This window comes from Emys orbicularis, chromosome 10, assembly GCF_028017835.1.
Source record: "Emys orbicularis isolate rEmyOrb1 chromosome 10, rEmyOrb1.hap1, whole genome shotgun sequence".
Classification (NCBI taxonomy): domain Eukaryota; kingdom Metazoa; phylum Chordata; order Testudines; family Emydidae; genus Emys; species Emys orbicularis.
In genome coordinates, this window is record NC_088692.1 from 56,316,869 (window position 1) to 56,338,699 (window position 21,831).

Genomic DNA, 21,831 nt, shown 5'->3' on the forward strand with positions numbered 1-21,831 from the left:
ATGGTAATCCTTTGGTTTGGAAAGAAAGTCCCTGCTTGCAGCTTTCTGAATAGACCTGTGTTCTTAAAGATGCGTGCGTAATGCACCTTCCCTTACCATCCTGCATTGATGGTGGTAAAATGCACCCAATGATCCACCAGCACTTGTAATACCATAGAAAAGTAGCCCTTTCTATTGATGTACTCTGTGGCAAGATGGCCTGCTGCCAAAATAGGGATATGCATGCCGCCTATCCCCCCACTGCAGTTCAGGAACTCCAATGCTGCAAATAAAATAAAATAAAATAAAATAAATAAATAAATAAATAAATACCTATTTATTTATTTATTTATTTATTTAGAGATGGAGACACGGATTTGCACGGCTTTTGAAAAACAGCATAAAATGTTATGGGATGCAGATAAAATTACAGGATGGAGAAAACTGCATCATGGGACGTTGAAACCATGTTCCCAGTCACCCCTGTACGACTTGTTTGCCCCCTGAGGCATTGCAAACCCTTCCCAAAACACCCTGAGCTAGATAGTGGTGAGTTGCACAGTAGGATGCCTACCCAGGGTGCACTGCTGCCTGCATCGATGCAAGCGCTGCAAGTGAGGATGCACACCGCCGACACAAAGACTATAGTGTGGACATGCAAAGGCCATTTAATTACTATGGCGGCTCAGCAGTTTTACATGAATTACCTCTGCCTTCTGTTTCAGTACTTGGTGAAATAGTCTTGGTTTCTAAATAATAGATAAACAAGCCAGGGCAGAGCTGATCTTGCCTGCTCACCAAGTTGACTCACTACCGGTGAGATCACTTTCAAAACAGTGTGTCACGGAGTCTGGGGAGTCAGGGCCCTGCACCCTCCACTTCCTGCTATTCATCATGACTCTCAGCCAGCCAGGAAAACAGAAGGTTTAGTAGACGACAGGAATACAGTCCAAAACAGAGCTTTTAGGTACAGAAACCAGGACCTCTCAGTCAGGTCCATCTTGGGAGGTAGGGAGCCCAGACGCCAGTCCTGGGCATCCCTCCGTTTCCCCAGCTCCAAACTGAAACCCCCCTCCAGTCCCTCTTCTGGTCTTTGTCTCTTTCCTGGGCCAGGAGGCCACCTGATCTCTTTGTTCTCCAACACCTTCAGTTGGCACTTGCAGGGGAGGGGCCCAGGCCATCAGTTGCCAGGAGACAGGGTGTAGGCCATTCTCTGTGCAGACATCATAACACTGGCCCTCTAAGGCTCTGCAACAATAACACACCCTTATCCCACCACCTAGATACTTAAGAAATGCATAGGGGAAACTGAGGCACCCACACGGTATTCAGAGAAAACATTAAGAACATTCTCACTTTGTCACACAGTGTTTTTCATGCTTTTAGAAAAAAGACGTAAGTAACCAGCCAGCCAGGAAAAAGATTATGAAAACACAGGAACTAGAAAGTGATACAATGATAAAATAATAAAGTTACTAAAATGAAATAAAAAAGGGACAAGAAAAAGTGGAAGGAAAGGAAGAGAAAAAAGTTTAGGAAGACATTTCAAATTAATTAACTTTCACTTTGAATAGCTCAATGTGATAACTTGGAAGCGAAAATAGTTGTGCAGATGAAGTAGTTTCCAGCAAAGCAGGGAATACAGGGGCCAAGAAAGAACAAATCAAAGGAGAAGCAGCAAATAAATTCTTTCACAGTTTAAGTGGAAAAATGGAACCCACATTTTGGCATTAAATCCCCACTCTCTAAGTAAAAATAGAGGCTTGTAAGTTGACTAGCATTTCCATTATATTACAAGGGTATATTACAGCCTCTGTGGTTTTGTCTAGCTTAGTAGTTCTTATACTTTACCTTGCAAAGCCCTGTCTAGTGGTCTGCAGAATGAAATATTTTGAAAGTCAATAATAATAGGGCCTTGGGGTATTGAGAAGGGAGTTAGACTACTAAGAAGAGAGAAGCTCTCTTATAAAGAAATCAGCAAAATAAAGAGATTGGAAAAATCCTGGTTTAACTTTAGAATGCAGTCAGAGTGGTACTGATCAGAAGCAAAACGTATCTACATGTAAAATTATCCAGGGTGGAAAAGAAGAGATGGCTGGCTAAGGCTTGCATTCCCCCACCCTTCCCCACAATACTAGATATGCACACTTATCTTATGTTTTGTCAACTCAAAAACTAAAGTCTCATCACTAGCACCAGAGGGCAAGTGTGAAAAATCGGGACAGGGGGTGGGGGAGTAATAGGTGCCTGTATAAGAAAAAGCCCGCAAAATCGGGACTGTCCCTATAAAATCGGGACATCTGGTCACCCTACTAGCAGCCCAAAAAATACACTAAAACCGAGGGCCTGATCTTGCCAGTTGATTTAACCAACCTGCTACCCTGAAAGTGCTCAGCTGGAGTTGCAGCATGCTCAGCAACTGGCAAGATCAGCCCATTATGACGACATTCAGGATAGCAGCAGCTCACTGAGTTACAGTTAATTTGCCACTACTATATTGAAGCTTAGCCAAGCACATATTTTAGGAGAGAACTTGCTTTATATTTTGCTACACCTTGAGACCTGATGAAAGTTACTTAAGCAAGTGAAATAAGTGGGTTTCCCAAGAACAGATAAATTGGCCATGCAGCGTGACCAATTTTCTTAACAGATTATTTTCTCCTCCTCCATCAAAGCAATGAAATACATTATAAAAATAATGTAATTTTCATAAATTGAGCAATAGGAGCGTTGCCACATACATAAACAAACATTCTAGCTATACATACTACCACCAGCGGGTGATGTGATTATGGTTATTATCTATATTATATAATCATTGTCTGCAACTTACTGTAATGTGCATTTGTAAAAGGGCTGCAAAATTCAGATCAAAATATTTTAAATTAAAAAGAAAAAAAAACCTCTGTCTGAAGCAGTAATACCAACATACTAGTCCATTTATACACACTTGAATTTAGGATGTAACAAACTTATATAAATCTTGAACTTGAATTACATCTCTTTTCATAGGAGTACTATTTCCACTGCTTTAGAGTTAACAAAAAAAAGTTAACTTGGGATAACCATTCTTCATTAAGAACACAAAGTATTTTTTCCAACACAGGAAATCTGAAAGCTGTATATCAAACTCAGATACCCATGAGGTTTTTCCATAATCTGTTCATGATATTCAGTTAGAATCCTCTTCCCGTGCCAAAATTTAATGACTGAGTCAACAAACCTCAAGTTCAGTGCTTGTGGGTGATTTCTGTGGCTAGGTAACTCAGTAAAATAAGATTGGTGAGGGAAACAGCAAGAATGACTCTAACCCATTAAATACGAACTCATATACAAATTCCTCCTTAACGTTCTTAAAAGCTGCCAAAATCGCAAACTATTAAAAGGTTCTTTTAGATACAGATATTTATAAGTGTTCTGGTGCTGTCTAATTTATAAATAACTGTGGAATATTATAGGAAGATTATACTATTACTGTTCCATGAAACATTTTGGAGGTAATTTTAGAAGCACATTGTGGTGTCTACATACTTTACAATTAAACCCGTCAATTATTTTATTTTTTTGCAGTTTAAGCAATACTTTAATCAAAGATTTTGTAAACTCACATGCAATACTTTAAGTCCATAAGTATTTTATCAACTATAATGGATTTTGAGTCAAAAAAGAAATTTAAAGTTATTTTCTTTATAACATACTCTCCTCAGTGCATATAATTGAAGCCTGATAAAGAACTTGAAATCATTCTTTATGATATGTAGGTTTAAGTGACATAGGCAGATTAAAGAAGATTTCAAATAAATTAAAAAAGATGAGATTCAAGAAATCTGATAACGTACATTTTTGGAGAGCAATTTAAAAGAATGATTAAAGAAATCGATGCAACTATCTCCACTATAACAACAAGATTTTATTATTTCTACTCTTATTATAGAAATAATTGTAGCAGTATTTTGGGGGTTATTATATCCTTATTTTCCCTTCACTTCCTCACCCAACTGAACTAAACAAATGTGAATTTCAGAATTCCTACCTCTCCCTTCTTAAAATATATGCTCTCACAATAGGAAAAGAAGTGTGATCAATCCTTAAACATTAGGACTTGAAAATAAATTTGAACTCATGGAATCAATATCATAATACTAGGGCTGCAATTAATCGCAGTTAACTCACGTGATTCACTCAAAAAAATTAATCGCAATAAAAAATTAATTGCAGTTTTAATCGCACTGTTAAACAATAGAATACCAATTGAAATTTATTAAATATTTTTGATGTTTTTCTACATTTTCAAATATATTGATTTCAATTACAACACAGAATACAAAGTGTACAGTGCTCACTTTATATTATTTTTATTAAATATTTGCACTGTAAAAATGATAAAAGAAAGAGTATTTTTCAATTCACCTCATACAAGGACCGTAGTGCAATCTCTGTCATGACAGGACAGTGATAGTGACAATGAAATGCTAAGGGAGATTAGAGAGGCTATCAAAATAAAGAACTCGATAATAGTGGGGGATTTCAATTATCCCCATATTGACTGGGAACATGTCACCTCAGGACGAAATCCAGAGACAAAATTTCTCAATACTTTAAATGACTGCTTCTTGGAGCAGCTGGTACAGGAACCCACAAGGGGAGAGGCAATTCTCGATTTAGTCCTGAGTGGAGCGCAGGATCTGGTCCAAGAGGCAACTATAACAGGACCACATGGAAATAGTGACCATAATATAATAACTTTTAACATTCCTGTGGTGGGAAGAACACCTCAACAGCCCAACACTGTGGCATTTAACTTCAGAAAGGGGAACTATGCAAAAATGAGGCGGTTAGTTAAAAAGAAATTAAAAGGTACAGTAACTAGAGTGAAATCCCTGCAAGTTACATGGACACTTCTCAAAGACACCATAATAGAGGCCCAACTTAAATGTATACCCCAAATTAAAAAACACAGTAAAAGAACTAAAAAAGAGCCACCATGGCTTAACAACCATGTAAAAAAAGCAGTGGGAGATAAAAAGGCATCTTTTAAAAAGTGGAAGTCAAATCCTAGTGAGGTAAATAGAAAGGAGCATAAACACTGCCAAATTAAGTGTAAAAATGTAATAAGAAAAGCCAAAAAGGAGTTTGAAGAACAGCTAGCCAAAAACTCAAAAGGTAATAACAGAAGCAGGAAGCCTGCTAAACAACCAGTGGGGCCCCTGGACGATTGAGATACAAAAGGAGCACTTAAAGACGATAAAGTCATTGCGGAGAAACTAAATGAATTCTTTGCTTCAGTCTTCACGGCTGAGGATGTTAGGGAGATTCCCAAACCTGAGCCGGCTTTTGTAGGTGACAAATCTGAGGAATTGTCACAGTTTGAGGTGTCACTAGAGGAGGTTTTGGAATTAATTGATAAACTTAACAGTAACAAGTCATCGGGACCAGATGGCATTCACCCAAGAGTTCTGAAAGAACTCAAATGTGAAATAGCGGAACTACTAACTATGGTTTGTAACCTGTCCTTTAAATCGGCTTCTGTACCCAATGACTGGAAGATAGCCAATTTAACGCCAATATTTAAAAAGGGCTCTAGAGGTGATCCCGGCAATTACAGACCGGTAAGTCTAACATCAGTACTGGGCAAATCAGTTGAAACAATCATAAAGAATAAAATTGTCAGACACATAGAAGAACATAAATTGTTGGGCAAAAGTCAACATGGTTTCTGTAAAGGGAAATCATGTCTTACTAATCTATTAGAGTTCTTTGAAGGGGCCAACAAACATGTGGACAAGGGGGATCCAGTGGACATAGTGTACTTAGATTTCCAGAAAGCCTTTGACAAGGTCCCTCACCAAAGACTCTTATGTAAATTAAGTTGTTATGGGATAAGAGGGAAGATCCTTTCATGGATTGAGAACTGGTTAAAAGACAGGGAACAAAAGGTAGGAATAAATGGTAAATTTTCAGAATGGAGAGGGGTAACTAGTGGTGTTCCCCAAGGGTCAGTCCTAGGACCAATCCTATTCAACTTATTCATAAATGATCTGGAAAAAGGGGTAAAAAGTGAGGTGGCAAAGTTTGCAGATGATACTAAACTGCTCAAGGTAGTTAAGACCAAAGCAGACTGTGAAGAACTTCAAAAAGATCTCACAAAACTAAGTGATTGGGCAACAAAATGGCAAAGGAAATTTAATGTGGATAAATGTAAAGTCATGCACATTGGGAAAAATAACCCCATACAATATGATGGGGGCTATACATACAATATGATGGGGGCTAATTTAGCTACAATTAATCAGGAAAAAGATCTTGGAGTCATCGTGGATAGTTCTCTGAAGACATCCACGCAGTGTGCAGCGGCAGTCAAAAAAGCAAACAGGATGTTAGGAATCATTAAAAAGGCGATAGAGAATAAGACGGAGAATATTTTATTGCCCTTATATAAATCCATGGTATGCCCACATCTTGAATACTGCGTACAGATGTGGTCTCCTCATCTCAAAAAAGATATACTGGCATTAGAAAAAGTTCAGAGAAGGGTAACTAAAATGATTAGGCCGGGGTTTGGAACGGGTCCCATATGAGGAGAGATTAAAAAGAGGCTAGAACTTTTCAGCTTGGAAAAGAGAAGATTAAGGGGGGATATGCTGGAGGTATATAAAATCATGAGTGATGTGGAGAAAGGGAATAAGGAAAAGTTATTTACTTGTTCCCATAATATAAGAACTAGGGGCCACCAAATGAAATTAATGGGCAGCAGGTTTAAAACAAATAGAAGGAAGTTCTTCACACAGCGCACAGTCAACTTGTGGAACTCCTTGCCTGAGGAGGTTGTGAAGGCTAGGACTATAACAGGGTTTAAAAGAGAACTGGATAAATTCATGGAGGTTAAGTCCATTAATGGCTATTAGCCAGGATGGGTAAGGAATGGGGTCCCTAGCCTCTGTTTGTCAGAGGGTGGTGATGGACGGCAGGAGAGAGATCACTTGATCATTACCTGTTAAGTTCACTCCCTCTGGGGCACCTGGCATTGGCCACTGTTGGTAGACAGGATACTGGGCTGGATGGACCTTTGGTCTGACCCAGTACAGCCATTCTTATGTTCTTAAAGCGCAAATTACAAATGTAGATTGTTTGTTTGTTACATAACTGCACTAAAAAAACAAAACAATGTAAAACTTTAGAGCCTACAAGTCCACTCAGTCCTACTTCTTGTGCATCCAATCGCTAAGAGAAACAAGTTTGTTCACATTTACGGGAGATAATGCTGCCAGCTTATTATTTACAATGTCACCTGAAAGTGAGACCAGACGTTCGCATGGCTCTTTTGTAGCCCGCATTGCAAGGTATTTACGTGCCAGATATGCTAAACATTTGTGTGCCCCTTCATGCTTTGGCCACCATTCCACAGGACATGCTTCCATGCTGATGATGGGTTCTGCTCGATAACTATCCAAAGCAGTGCAGACCAACGCATGTTCATTTTCATCATCTGACTCAGATGTCACCAGCAGAAGGTTGATTTTCTTTTTTGGTGGTTCGGGTTCTGTAGTTTTTGCATTGGAGTGTTGGTCTTTTAAGACATCTGAAAGCATGCCCCACACCACATCCCTCTCAGATTTTGGAAGGCACTTCAGATTCTTAAACCTTGGGTCGAGTGCTGTAGCTATCATTAGAAATCTCACATTGGTACCTTCTTTGCATTTTGTCAACTCTGCAGTGAAAGTGTTCTTAAAACAAACAACATGTGCTGGGTCATCATCCAAGACTGCTATAACATGAAACATATGGCAGAATGCGGGTAAAACACGGAGCAGGAGACATACAATTCTCCCCCAAGGAGTTCATTCACAAATTTAATTAACACATTTTTTTTTAAAAAACGAGAGTCATCAGCATGGAAGCATGTCCTCTGGAATGGTGGCCAAAGCATGAAGGGACAGATGAATCTTTAGTGCATTTGGCACGTAAATATCTTGCAATGCCGCTACAACTGTGCCATGCGAAAGCCTGTTCTCGCTTTATGATGACATTGTAAACAAGAAGCAGGCAGCGTTATCTCCTGCAAATGTAAACAAACTTGTTTGTCTGAGCGACTGGCTTAAAAAGAAGTAGAACTGAGTGGACTTGTAGGCTCTAAAGCAGGGATCGGCAACCTTTGGCATGCGGCTCGCCAGGGTAAGCACCCTGGTGGGCCAGGCCAGTTTGTTTATCTGCCGTGTCCGCAGGTTCGGCCGATTGCAGCTCCCACTGGCCGCGGTTCGCAGTCCCAGGCCAATGGGGGATGCAGGAAGTGGCGCGGGCCAAGGGATGTGCTGGCCACCGCTTCCCGCTGCCCCCATTGGCCTGGAACGGCGAACCACGGCCAGTGGGAGCTGCGATCAGCTGAACCTGTGGACGCGGCAGGTAAACAAACCGGCCCGGCCCGCCAGGGTGCTTACCCTGGCGAGCCGTGTGCCAGAGGTTGCCGATCCCTGCTCTAAAGTTTTACATGGTTTTATTTTTGAATGCAGTTATTTTTTGGTACAGAACTCTACATTTGTAAGTTCAACTTTCATCATAATGCAAGTACTGTAGTGCAAGCTCTTTAAGTGAATTGAAAAATACTATTTCTTTTATTTTTACAGTGCAAATATTTATAATAAAAATAAATATAAAGTGAGCACTGTACACTTTGTATTCTGTGTTGTAATTGAAATCAATATATTTGAAAATGTGGAAAACATCAAAAAATATTTATATAAATGATATTCTATTAACAGGAAGATTAATCACAATTAATTTTTCTAATCACTTGACAGCCCTACATAATACATTCCAGCCATATGATTAAGATTTTTTTACAAATCATTTCATCTTTAAATTAGCTTTTAAAAACACACATCTATTAACCCTTACCGGTACAGTGAAGAACTTGAGCAAGCAGCTGCCAGCATAGGAATACAGGGTGCAATTTCATTCTCATTTACCTTGCTCTATTGTATATCATTGATTCATTGTCATCCAAGACAGTTGCCAGCATATCCAAGTCATGAAACATTTTCAGCATGTAGTCTGTAAATTTACATCCTGAAACTCTCTCCACCACAGCACTCAGAAGGGTAAAGCCATAAGTCGAATACAAAAACTGGCTTCCTTGAAAAAAAATGGAAGGAGAGAAAGAGATAGGTTATTAAATACCGCTTGAATGAAAAGTTTAATGTTTCCTTCTGCGATCTTTTCCTATGAAGTTTCCTATTCAATACATAAAGTTTTTACACAGGGATATGTGTCAAGTATCAGGGGGTAGCCGTGTTAGTCTGTATCTACAAAAACAACAAGGAGTCTGGTGGCACCTTAAAGACTAACAGATTTATTTGGGCATAAGCTTTCGTGGGTAAAAACCTCACTTCTTCAAATGCATAGAGTGAAAGTTACAGATGCAGGCATTATATACTGACACATGGAGAGAAGGGAGTTTCTTCGCAAGTGGAGAACCAGTGCTGACAGGGCCAATTCAATCAGGGTGGATGTAGTCCACTCCCAATAATAGATGAGGAGGTGTCAATTCCAGGAGAGGAAAAGCTGCTTCTGTAATGAGCCAGCCACTCCCAGTCCCTATTCAAACCCAGATTAATGGTGTTAAATTTGCAAATGAATTTTAGTTCTGCTGTTTCTCTTTGAAGTCTGTTTCTGAAGTTTTTTTGTTCAATAATAGTGACTTTTAAATCTGTAATAGAATGACCAGGGAGACTGAAGTGTTCACTTACTGGCTTTTGTAAATACTCAGCAGCAACTACACACCACACCACAGAAACACCAACCCAGGAACCAATCCCTGTAGCAAACCTCGTTGCCTACTCTGTCCCCATATCTACTCTGGCGACACCATCAGAGGACCCAACCACATCAGCCACACCATCAAGGGCTCATTCACCTGCACATCCACTAATGTTATATATGCCATCATGTGCCAGCAATGCCCCTCTGCCATGTACATTGGCCAAACCGGACAGTCCCTCCGCAAAAGAATAAATGGACACAAATCGGACATCAGGAATGGTAACATACAAAAGCCAGTAAGTGAACACTTCAATCTCCCTGGTCATTCTATTACAGATTTAAAAGTCACTATTATTGAACAAAAAAACTTCAGAAACAGACTTCAAAGAGAAACAGCAGAACTAAAATTCATTTGCAAATTTAACACCATTAATCTGGGCTTGAATAGGAACTGGGAGCGGCTGGCTCATTACAGAAGCAGCTTTTCCTCTCCTGGAATTGTCACCTCCTCATCTATTATTGGGAGTGGACTACATCCACCCTGATTGAATTGGCCCTGTCAACACTGGTTCTCCACTTCGAAGTAACTCCCTTCTCTCCATGTGTCAGTATATAATGCCTGCATCTGTAACTTTCACTCTATGCATCTGAAGAAGTGAGGTTTTTACCCACGAAAGCTTATGCCCAAATAAATCTGTTAGTCTTTAAGGTGCCACCAGGGATCTGTGTGTAACTTTGTCAGAACACACTTATTCCCAGTACATCTTATGCCATCACACTATATCAATATTAGCGTCTCCACAGTGTAATCAGAAACATACAGAATTAAAAATTATTGTTCTCTTTTCTATGTTAACTCTACACAGAAATATAGCATTAGCCGAATTCTACTCATGTGATTAGGAAGACCTGCATTTATTTTGTTCTTTTTAATAGCTACTATTCAAATACCCATACTCACCAGAAGACAAACTAATAAATAAGATTTAAGTATTAGCAGTAACGGATAAAACTTTAAGGGTAAAAAGAAGGTAAATGCAATTAAAAGCCATGCATGGCAATGAATAGTCAACCAAAGAAGTGATATTTAATCTATGTTAAAATTTAAAAAATAAATGAAGACCCAGAACGTAACCATAGGAATTGATATAGTGGATCAGACAGAGGTCTAGTTATTCCACTATCCTGTCTCCAACACCACATGCCTCACAGGTACGTGTAAGAAACCCAGAGTAGGCAGATGTAGAGCAATCTGACCCCCATGTTAGGTCTCCTCCTGATCTCTGTTAGAGACTGGCAAAGCCCTGAAAGCATGGGGTTTAATAACCTTTCCACAAAATTAATGACAACTCTGGATAGTCTTATTATTCATATAAATAGAAAAATTAAAAAATAATTGGATACGTTTTTGGCCTCAAGGACTGTGGCAATGAATTCCACCGTTTAGTTACACATTGTGTGAAAAAGTATTTCCTTCTATCGGTTTTGAATTTCCCACTATTTAAATTTCATTCAGTGTACCCCTTTTCTTGTGTTATGAAATGGGCAGAGAAGTTCTTGATCTACCCTCCCTATAATGTTTTTGTTTATATTTATGTCCCCTCTTATTCATCTTTTTAAAATAAACAATCCCAATCTTTTCTATCTTGTTTCATATGAGAGTTTTCCCACACCCTTTATCATTCTTAGTGCTCTTCTCTGAATCCCTCTAATTCTGCAATATCCTTTTTGAAATGGGTGACCACCACTGCACACAGTATTCTAGATAAGGCCACGCCATTGATTTATATAGAGGAATTATAACATTTCACCAACCCTTTCCTCATGCAACCTAACATTTTGTTTACCTTTTTGACCGCAGCTGCACGTTGAGCAAAAATTTTCACAGTGCCATCTACAATGATGCCCAAGTCCCTGTCTTGAATTGATACAATTAATTTAGAACTCTATAAATTGTATGAGTAGTTTAATTTTCTCACTCCAGTGCATTTAACAGCACTGAATTTCATATGCCATCATGTTGCCTGTTCACCAAGCTTGTTTAAGACTCTGAAGTTCCTCACTGTTCTCTCTGGTCTTGACTAACCTAACTTTGTTATCTTCAAATTTTGCTACCTCACTACTCAATCCCTATTTCCATATAATTTAAATATATATAATAAACACCACAAAATCCAGTAGGAATTTGTGAGGCACTCTGTAGTTAACCTTTTGCAATACTGGAAATGTAATATTTAATTTTCCTTGTTTTCTGTTTCTTAAACAGTACTTGATCCACTGATTAAACAACTTGTTTGGTTGCTTACCTACCCTAAAAAACTCATGCTGTTGTAGGAAGAAGAGTTAAGAGAGCCAAAGAAAACTTCAGTTAAGAAAAAAGACTTTATGGGAAAAGATTAATTTGACTGATCTTACAAGGTCTCCATGTTGAAATTCAATAAAAGGCCGTGTGTGTGTGTGTGTGTGTGTGTGTGTGTTACAGTGAGCCAGCTAAAAAATTTACGATATACCTTAACCTTTGTAATTCAATAGACAAATTTTGCAGCATATGCTGTACATGGAACTATTTTGAAAGAACTCACTTGAATCTATTTCTACCCACTCTCTAGGACTCTTTATATTCCATCTTAGGGCTTGTCTACACAATTTTTCTACCTGTTTATCAGTCTACAAACTGATAGTTAAGTCTGTACAACTCCTAGTGTGGATGCAGTTATACTAGTAGAAAGTGTGCTTATAATCAGTACAGTTTATTTCTGAAACTATGAAAAATAAGCTACACTGAGATAAGCACCTTTAGAACGATATAACTACATACATACCAGGGAGTTGCACCAATGTAACTATATTCAGTAAGTTTACCAATTTTATTTTTTTTAATCCTTTGCAGGGCATATTTAAAGTGACCAGGTAGTTAGAACATGGCTTGAACACTCCCTTTTGAGGCTCTCATTGGATAACAGGAAAATGAATCTTCTGGTTTAGTCTCAGGGCTTGTCTTCACTACCCGCCTGGATCGGCGGGTAGAAATCGATCTCTCGGGGATCGAATTATCGCGTCTTGTCAGGACGCGACAATCGATCCCCGAATCGACGCGCGTATTCCACCAGCGCAGGTAGGAGTAAGCGCCGTCGACGGAGGAGCCGCAGCGGTCGATTTGCCGCCGTCCTCACAGCAGGGTAAGTCGGCTCGGATACGTCTAATTCAGCTACGCTATTCGCGTAGCTGAATTTGCGTATCTTAAATCGATCCCCCCCCAGTGTAGACCTAGCCTCAGTAAAGTCTCAATCCCACATAATGCATCAGACAAACTACAATCTGAAGTATACTAAAAATCTAGAACTTAAAGAAAAAATATTAACTTTTGATCAAACGGAATAGAAACTCACCTGGTTTAAAGAATAAAGGATCATTTTTAAATATTTTCAGTGAATCAATCACATTTTCAAATTTTTCTTTCAAATAATACTCTTCATGTTCAAATTCCTTTGTTTTCTTGACAGGTTTTAAATTTCGGCCTTTAGCTTCACCATCCTGTTCTGACTTAGCTTTAGGAAAGTCATTTCTTTCAGTGTCTTTATCTTCTTTTTCTTTCAGTTCCTTCTCCTGGTTAGATTTTTTTACATCTTGCATTAGTTTAAGGGCTTTGTTGGCTTTTTCCTTCTGTTCCTTTACTTTTGTAATATCTTTCTCATAGTGACGAATTCCACTTAAATGTGAAACTAACAATCTTGTAGTAATGGTGACCTAGTTTAAAAGAAGAATATTAAGTGCATGCCTGCTTAACGAAAGAAACTATACAAGGTGCACTTTTATTTCTGCAATTTATATATTTGGTATGTTAAGAAATAAGAATTCCTAGCCATTCTTTCTATTGTAAAGTCTGTTAGAAAAACGTATTTAAATATTAGTCTGAAAATCCAAAATTTCCAACATTCCTTTTTCCAGCAGCATGTATTGCTTCCTGCCCCTACTTCTTTTAACTTATGTGTGGTGCACCACATACATAAAGCTGTGTGCACTTGAAGTAGGGTGACCAGACAGCAAATGTGAAAAATCGGGACGGGGGTGGGGGGTAATAGGAGCCTATATAAGAAAAAGACCCAAAAATCGGGACTGTCCCTATAAAATCGGGACATCTGGTCACCCTAACTTGAAGCGTGTAGGTGGACAGGGAAGGTATGGGACAGACATGAAACTCAGACAACCAACAATGGTTACAGAACAAACTGTCCCATTACCTTTTCACCTTCATATTCTTTTTCTGGAAACTCAGGAACATATTTCTGCACTGGAGCATCTAAATCCAATTTTCCTTCTTCCCACAGTTTAGCAACAGCCATCATTGTAAGACACTTGCTAATACTAGCAATTCGCATGATTGTCTCTGGTTTACAGATTACACGGTTCTCTACATCAGCATAACCCAGACCTTTAGGAAGAATAAAAGGTCACAGTTAGTGGGTTTACGTATATAGAGATAATTCTTTGGGATTTTACAATGTTCACAAACTTAAGAAGTTTACCAGAATTCTCCAGAACACTTTGCATTTAAGTAAAACAAAGGCATGAAAGGTGCTATTTTCAAAAGTGCTCAGTGTTGGCCTAACTCTGCTCCCATTGACATCAACAATAGTGATTTCAATGGGAGCAGAGTCAGGCCATTGAAGTGTCTTTTTGAAAATACATCCTACGTTACCCCTTTGAATCACTCTGACCAGTGACAACATAAAACTTAAGACTAATGTAGCTTAGTGAAAAATTAAAATTATATCCTAAGGGCAGACAAGCATGTCTCTCTCACCAGCAGAAGTTGGTCCAATAAAAGATATTACCTCACCCACCTGGTTTCTCCAATATCCTGGGACCCATACTGTTAAAACTATACTGCATACATCCTTAAGGGCAAACATTCAATGGAAAAAAATCTCAAAAACCATAACCTAGACTGTCAATCAAGTTAAGTGCCCCACATTCATAAATCCATATTTTAATTCTTTGAAAGAGCTACTGTGAATTACTCTTTTTAAAAATACAATGTAACTTCTATACAGAGAAAATAAGATCATTTAAAAACAGGAAATTTACACACAACCTTACAGCATTTAACTCAATTAATAAAGCTTAACTACACAGTGGTTTAATAAATTATTTTTAACCTCTTCAGATATAGACTTAAAGAGGGCTTAGATCAGAAATGAAGAAAAATTCAGTAGTCTCTATCCAGTATATTTGTTACACATCTTAGAACCGCTGCATAGTAGTTTGCAATTCCACAGCGACAAGTTCAGTAGTGGGCTCACCAGAATGTTATATTTCAATCTGCGCTACATTGGTTAAGTTGTATATGGAATGTTGCAGTGCACTATTGGTTTATTTTCTAATCTAAGATAAAAACTGGCCTTTGCCAGTGTGCTGTATTAGCCATATGTGTCTATGTATATAAGTGGAACACAGTCCCCTAACATGCTGCAGTCTAGTGATTAGATTCTCATAAAGCAGTAAAACTTGCCAAAATACAATGAAAGGGAGAAATCAGATTGACCAGTCTATATTGCCCAAGTCTTCTCCTCTAAAGGAAGCTGAAACCCAGATGCCTATGTTGTGCTACTGAGAGTAGCTGCTGCACTCCTCCCCATTCAACTGTCTGCAAAAGTAGCACATCCAAGTCTCAAATCACTATGATCAGATTGGCAAGAAATTGGGCAGAATTTTTACAGAAGACACAGATTTTGTTATTTTCCATGTTTTTCCCTTCAATCTCATGATTTTATTTTAAGATAATGGTGCTCTCCTCAGCCCTCTGGATGAAGGTGTGGGAAGAATCTACCACAACCTGCACCCCTTTATGATACTATTGTTTATTATTTGTATTACCACAGTGTCTAGGAACACCAATCATGGAGCAGGACTCAGCTGTGGTAGGCACTGAGAGTTCTACCCTAGCCAATATCTTTCCATGTCTCCAGGAGGAAGATTCTGCTGAAGCAGCAGAGAAGCATAAACTCCTCCTTCTAGGCTCTCTGTGGCACTGACAGTTTCTCTTAACAACACTGCTGCAAAACCTTCTGAATTGAAAAGCATAATCTGAGGAATTTTTTTTTGTGGCATAATTTTCACATGCCACATTTAAAACCCCCCACCAAAAACACACTCCTGTGGCAACAAAAGGTACATGAAAAATGGAAATCAGCTTTTTGAAGGAATACCTGAAGATTCTGCCACAAACAGGCTTACAATGGAAAGTCTGTTACAACCTTGCTAATGAGCCTTTCAGGGACTCTATAATTGATCTTTAGCAAAGTACATTACTGTTTGTTTCTGTTATCTTAGTTGCCTGAAACAAACACCAAAATGTTTTTGGAAAGATAAGTAAGTAGGGTCAATAAAGATCAATGAATAAGTCCTCATTGGAGTTCTGTTCAGACCTATCTAGACCTGTCTTTCCAGGGCAATCTATATAACCTGCAAAATAATTTATGACTATTGAAAGGATTACAGCTGTCAAATCTCAACATGTTCCCAAAGGGAGCCTAAGCACCAGCCCACTAGTATATGAAATATCACTGAATTGGAACCACTCAAGTTTATTCTGACCATTATGTAGATTCTCAGAGAAAGATTATGTCTAGTATAGAATAGTAAAAGAACAGTTGTTTCTCAAGCAAAGCCAAACATAATCAATTTAATATCTGCAGATATCAATTATTTTATTTTCACCAGCAGCTGCATAAATATGATGTACAGTTCTGTCTGAAAGAGTACCATATAACACGTAGCAGTGAAGGAGAACTTTAAAGGGGGGGGATGTATGGCAGAATGATTGTGCACAGCAGGTATTCACTTAGATGTAGATCAGGAGAGGGCGCAAGGAAATATTCTCTTTTTTAATTACAATATCCACCCTCTTCCATGAGTCTCCCATACTGCTTACTGGGGGAAAAGTTCTGTAAAACGTTTGCAGAAAGAGTTTGGGAAAGACTTTATTAAGCAAACTTAATTTAAGCCATGTTCAGCCTAACTCAACAGGGTGAGTGCCAAGCTAAGTGTGGATTGCTAGTTATCACTTATTACAACTAAAATCATTTAGCATGACTGACAACAGCAAATTTCCTCATAATTAGTTACAATGCAAGTTAGACCTATGCAAGCAAGATTAAAGTACATTACCTCCCTTTCGTAAATCTCTCATTAAAGTCAGGCATTTTGAGCCAGTGTATAGTCAAGACCTTCTTAAGCCTCATATTGAGGCATTTCTTTTGACACCACTCACCTCTTAGGAATTACCTTATCCCATTTTAGGTCACCATTCAACTGTGCACATACTGTAATGCCTTCAGAGCGTGAAACTTGTTCCCCTCCCAGTAGTGGTCTTGGCCTTTTCCTCCACACTTGTCAACATGCTTTATAAAGGTTTCAGAGTAGCAGCCGTGTTAGTCTGTATCTGCAAAAAGAACAGGAGTACTTGTGGCACCTTAGAGACTAACAAATTTATTAGAGCATAAGCTTTCGTGGGCTACAGCCCACTTCTTCGGATGCATATAGAATGGAACATATATTGAGGAGATATATATACACACATACAGAGAGCATGAACAGGTGGGAGTTGTCTTACCAACTCTGAGAGGCCAATTAAGTAAGAGAAAAAAACTTTTGAAGTGATAATCAAGATAGCTCAGTACAGACAGTTTGATAAGAAGTGTGAGAATACTTACAAGGGGAGATAGATTCAATGTTTGTAATGGCTCAGCCATTCCCAGTCCTTATTCAATCCTAAGCTGATTGTAAACTTAATGTAATGGCTGAGCCATTACAAACATTGAATCTATCCCCCCTTGTAAGTATTCTCACACTTCTTATCAAACTGTCTGTACTGGGCTATCTTGATTATCACTTCAAAAGTTTTTTTTCCTCTTACTTAATTGGCCTCTCAGAGTTGGTAAGACAACTCCCACCTGTTCATGCTCTCTGTATGTGTGTATATATCTCCTCAACATATGTTCCATTCTATATGCATCCGAAGAAGTGGGTTGTAGCCCACGAAAGCTTATGCTCTAATAAATTTGTTAGTCTCTAAGGTGCCACAAGTACTCCTGTTCTTTATGCTTTATAAACAATCCCCCAAAAGGGTGCTTCAATTACAACCACCACTATCTTCTACAGCAGTGTTTCCCAAACTTGGGACGCCGCTTGTGTAGGGAAAGCCCCTGGCGGGCTGGGCCGGTTTGTTTACCTGCCGCGTCCACAGGTTTGGCCAATCGCGGCTCCCACTGACCGCGGTTCGCTGCAATTGGCCGGACCTGCGGACACGGCAGGTAAACAAACCGGCCCGGCCCGACAGGGGCTTTCCCTACACAAGCGGCATCCCAAGTTTGGGAAACACTGTTCCACAGAGATACTTTATTCTTCTCCTTACTTTGACCCTCCCCCATTTTATAGATTTTAAGGCCACAGGGACTATTATTATTTCTTGTCGTCTGTAGTTTTTTAGGGCAGATTTTATAATACAGGCAGTCCTCAGACTTATGACACAATTGGTTTCTGAGAATCGCATCGTAAGTCGAAAACGTCGTAACTCGAATCCCATAGGAACACTGTGGGATCGAGCATCGTAAAGTCGGAACCAACATCATAAAGTCGGAACGGGACATCAATTTACAAATGTCGTAAGTGCCATTCCATCGTAACTCGAACGTCATAAAGTAGTGGACTGCCTGTACTTTTAAGATTGTGAAGTTAATGGACAGCACCTGGCACAAACTGAAGAACAATAATTACTTAAGATTTGTAACCCGAATGAAATGTTAATTTTAAAGAACATGCAGAACAACTGAGTTCCTGTATACCAACCTTCTGACCATACTTCCTTTCCATCTACAGAAACTCCAATTACTATGCCTGGGGCTCCCACTTCATCCTGTCACAAAAATACTCCAGTCATTAAAAGGCTCTGCTCCTTTGGAATTCAAACATACATTCTGCTTTTATGGGATTTAGGATAAGCAGTGTTCCCAGAAAGTACATGATTATTGAAATTATTTTGTTTAAATACCAATTGGGCTGAATTTGTACAAATCCCCTTTGAAAAGCTGCAGATATCTGTTGTGGTGCTGGACAGCTACAATGAGAGTCCAATGAGCTTAAAGATTAAATTAATACTAACTACACCAACTGCAGACAGGGAACATAAAATTTTCCAAATAAGATGCAATATGTGAGTGATATCACATGACAGTCAACACAGATCATTTTAGTGAGTCTGGGATGTTCTGATTTAAATTATACCCTGAAGCTTCAGTTCCAAATTTGCAGAAGAATCATGACATTCTATTTATATAGTTCACATGGCTCTGTGCTCTCCTCCAGTCCTTCAAATAGTCCTGAGTTCACATGTACTCACTACTAAAAATACTTCTACCACTAGTGGATGCCAGGCCTGCACTGGTTTAATGAGCCCCTTTAAGGGCAGCCCTTCCTGACAGTAAATATATTCAGTAACTGAAACGCACTTTCAGACCCTTCTGACAGTTCTTACATACAAGCAATGATGACATTCAGTGATTTACTGTGAAATCCTGATATGAACAGACCAAACAACACCACAAGCAGCACAGAAGAAAAGTACAGATACGTTCCCTGGGCTGCGGAGATATTGCACTAGTCAGGGACCAGACTCCTAAAAGTGCTCTGGCTGTATAGAGTTGTTCCTCTCTCCTCCCCAGTAACCTAAACACTAGTGATTAGGTTACACAGAGGAAGTTTTTGAAAGTGCTCAGACACACACACAGCGAAGTAGTTTAAGGGACACGTTCAACTTCAAAACCACATTTGTCTCAAACGTCTTCCCTCTGCAAGTGACACCTGAATTCCCACCAGATGAGTAACGTCAACCGGCGCCAGTCTCGCTCTGTTTGCGAGCCCTGCAGGAATCATAGAACATTAGGGTTGGAAGGGACCTCAGGAGGTCATCTAGTCCAACCCCCTGCTCAAAGCAGGACCAATCTCCAGACAGATTTTTACCCCCATTTCCTAAATGGCCCCCCCAAGCATTGAACGCACATCCCTGGGTTTAGCAGGCCAATGCTCAAACCACTGAGCTATCCCTCCCCGAGGAGCAGGTTTCTTATGATTTCTTTTTGCGCAGCGCCTAGCACCGGGCCAGGGGCTGGGTGCGTGCGGCAGTGCCAGCAGGCTGTGGAGATGGAGGTGGGGGGAGGGAGGAAGGGCAGCAGCAAGAAGCGATTTTAAGACAAGCACGTGCGGCTGTGGGCTGGGAAACACGGGGCCCGCGGCGGCTCCTCCTCTCCTCCCTCCCACGGCCATGGGTGCCGGGCCCGCCCCTCCCCCACAGGGGGACCCAGGCCGCGGCACCTTAATCCTCTGCAGCAGGTCCCTGCTGCTCTCGATGGCCCGGGCGAAGCCCCTGGGGGGCGGCGGCTTCACCTCTCCCGCCGCCTCCCGCCGCGGGGCCCCCTCCTGTTCGCAGCCGGCCGCCACCTTCACCCCCAGCGCGAGACCCAGACCGACCCCCCAGCCCCAGGCGCCGGCTCCCCGGGGTGGGCACTGGCCAGTCCCCAGGCGCTGCAGCCGCTGCTGCCCCCAGCCCCGGACGGGGCCCGAGACTCGGCGCAGGGCCCGCGCCAAGCAGTGCATCGCTTCAACCTGGCCGCCGCCAGGCAGGAGCAGCTGCTCCCGAGAGCTCGGCCGGCCAAGCCCCGAGCACATCGAGTGGGGGTGGAGACACTTGGCTTCTAACCCTGTGCCCATCCCCCTCGCTTCACTTGCCCCCTTCCTTTCCTTCCCTTCCCCTCCCGCCTGTGCGTTCTCACCTCCACAGCCTGGGGGCGGGGCCGGGGCCGGGGCCGCGGGGATGGGCAGGGGCACTCTAGAACAGGGCTCTCTAACTTTCCACACTGCTGACCCCTTTGCCCTTTCCGGAGTCTGGTTTGTCTGGTTTCACCTCACTTAAAAACCACTTGCTTACAAAATCCAACGTAAAAATACAGAAGTGTCCCAGCCCACTAGTACTGAAAAATCGCTCACTTTCTCATGTTTACCATAGAGTTATAAAATAAATAGACTGGAATAGATCGTACTTACATTTCAGGGTGATACTTGAGTTTGGGAGCCTTGTCTGAAGCCTGAGCCCCGCCACCGGGGCTAGGGTTGACAGGCATCCGTTTTTTTACCAGGACGCAAGGTTGAAAAGGGACCCTGTGGCTCCAGTCAGCACCACTGACCAGGCCACTAAAAGTCTGGTTGGCGGTGCAGCACGGCAGAGGCAGGATCCCTGCCTGGCCAGCAGGACCGGCTCCAGGGTTTTTGCCGCCCCAAGTGGCGGGGGGGGCGGAAAAAAAAAGCCGTGACCGCAATTGCAATCAGTGGCACTCCGGCAGTAGCTCCACCGCACCGCTTTCTTCTTCGGCAGGAATTCGGCGGCAGGTGCTTCCCTCCGAGAGGGACCCGCCGCTGAATTGCCACCGAACAGCCCGACGTGCCGCCCCTTCCCCTTGGCCGCCCCAAGCATCTGCTTGCTGGGCTGGTGCCTGGAGCCGGCCCTGCTGGCCAGGCTCCATGCGGCTCCTGAAGCGGCCAGCATGTCCGGCTCCTAGGCACAGGAAGGCCACAGGGGCTCCTTGCACTGCCCCCACCCTGAGCAACAGCTCCACAGCTCCTATTGGCCAGGAACCACAGCCAATGGGAGCTGCAGGGGTGGCACCTACAGGCGCGGGCAGTGCACACACCTCCCTAGCCCTCCCACCTAGGAGCTGGACATGCCGTCCGCTTCCAGGAGCTGCCTGAGGTAAGCGCCACCTGGCCAGAGCTGCACCCTGCACCACCTCCCACACCCCAAGCCCCTGCTCCAGCCCTGAGCCCCCTTCTGGACCCCAAACCCCTCATCCATGGCCCCACCCCAGAGCACACACCCCCAGCTGGAGCCCTCACCCCCCCGTGCCCCTGCCCCAGCCTAGAGTCCCCTCCCGCACCCTGAACCCCTCATTTCTGGCCCCACCTCACAGCCTGCACCCCCTCCTGCACCCCAACCCCCTGCCCCTGCCCGGTGAAAGCGAGTGAGGGTGGGGGAGAGCGAGGGGA

General features: G+C 41.6%; 1 protein-coding gene across 1 annotated transcript in view; it reads right to left on the minus strand.

Annotated features, from left to right (window-relative positions):
• LACTB (lactamase beta) overlaps window positions 1–20,460 on the minus strand; it is a 34,741-nt gene extending 14,281 nt beyond the window's left edge. The window contains exons 1-5 of the mRNA XM_065412311.1: window positions 20,107–20,460; window positions 18,586–18,652; window positions 13,977–14,167; window positions 13,125–13,482; window positions 8,943–9,108 (exon numbers count right to left, since the gene is read on the minus strand). Of these exons, the coding sequence (XP_065268383.1) occupies window positions 8,943–9,108; window positions 13,125–13,482; window positions 13,977–14,167; window positions 18,586–18,652; window positions 20,107–20,460 (1,136 nt within the window). The remainder of the gene's footprint in view (window positions 1–8,942; window positions 9,109–13,124; window positions 13,483–13,976; window positions 14,168–18,585; window positions 18,653–20,106) is intronic.
• Between the last annotated feature and the right edge of the window lie 1,371 nt (window positions 20,461–21,831).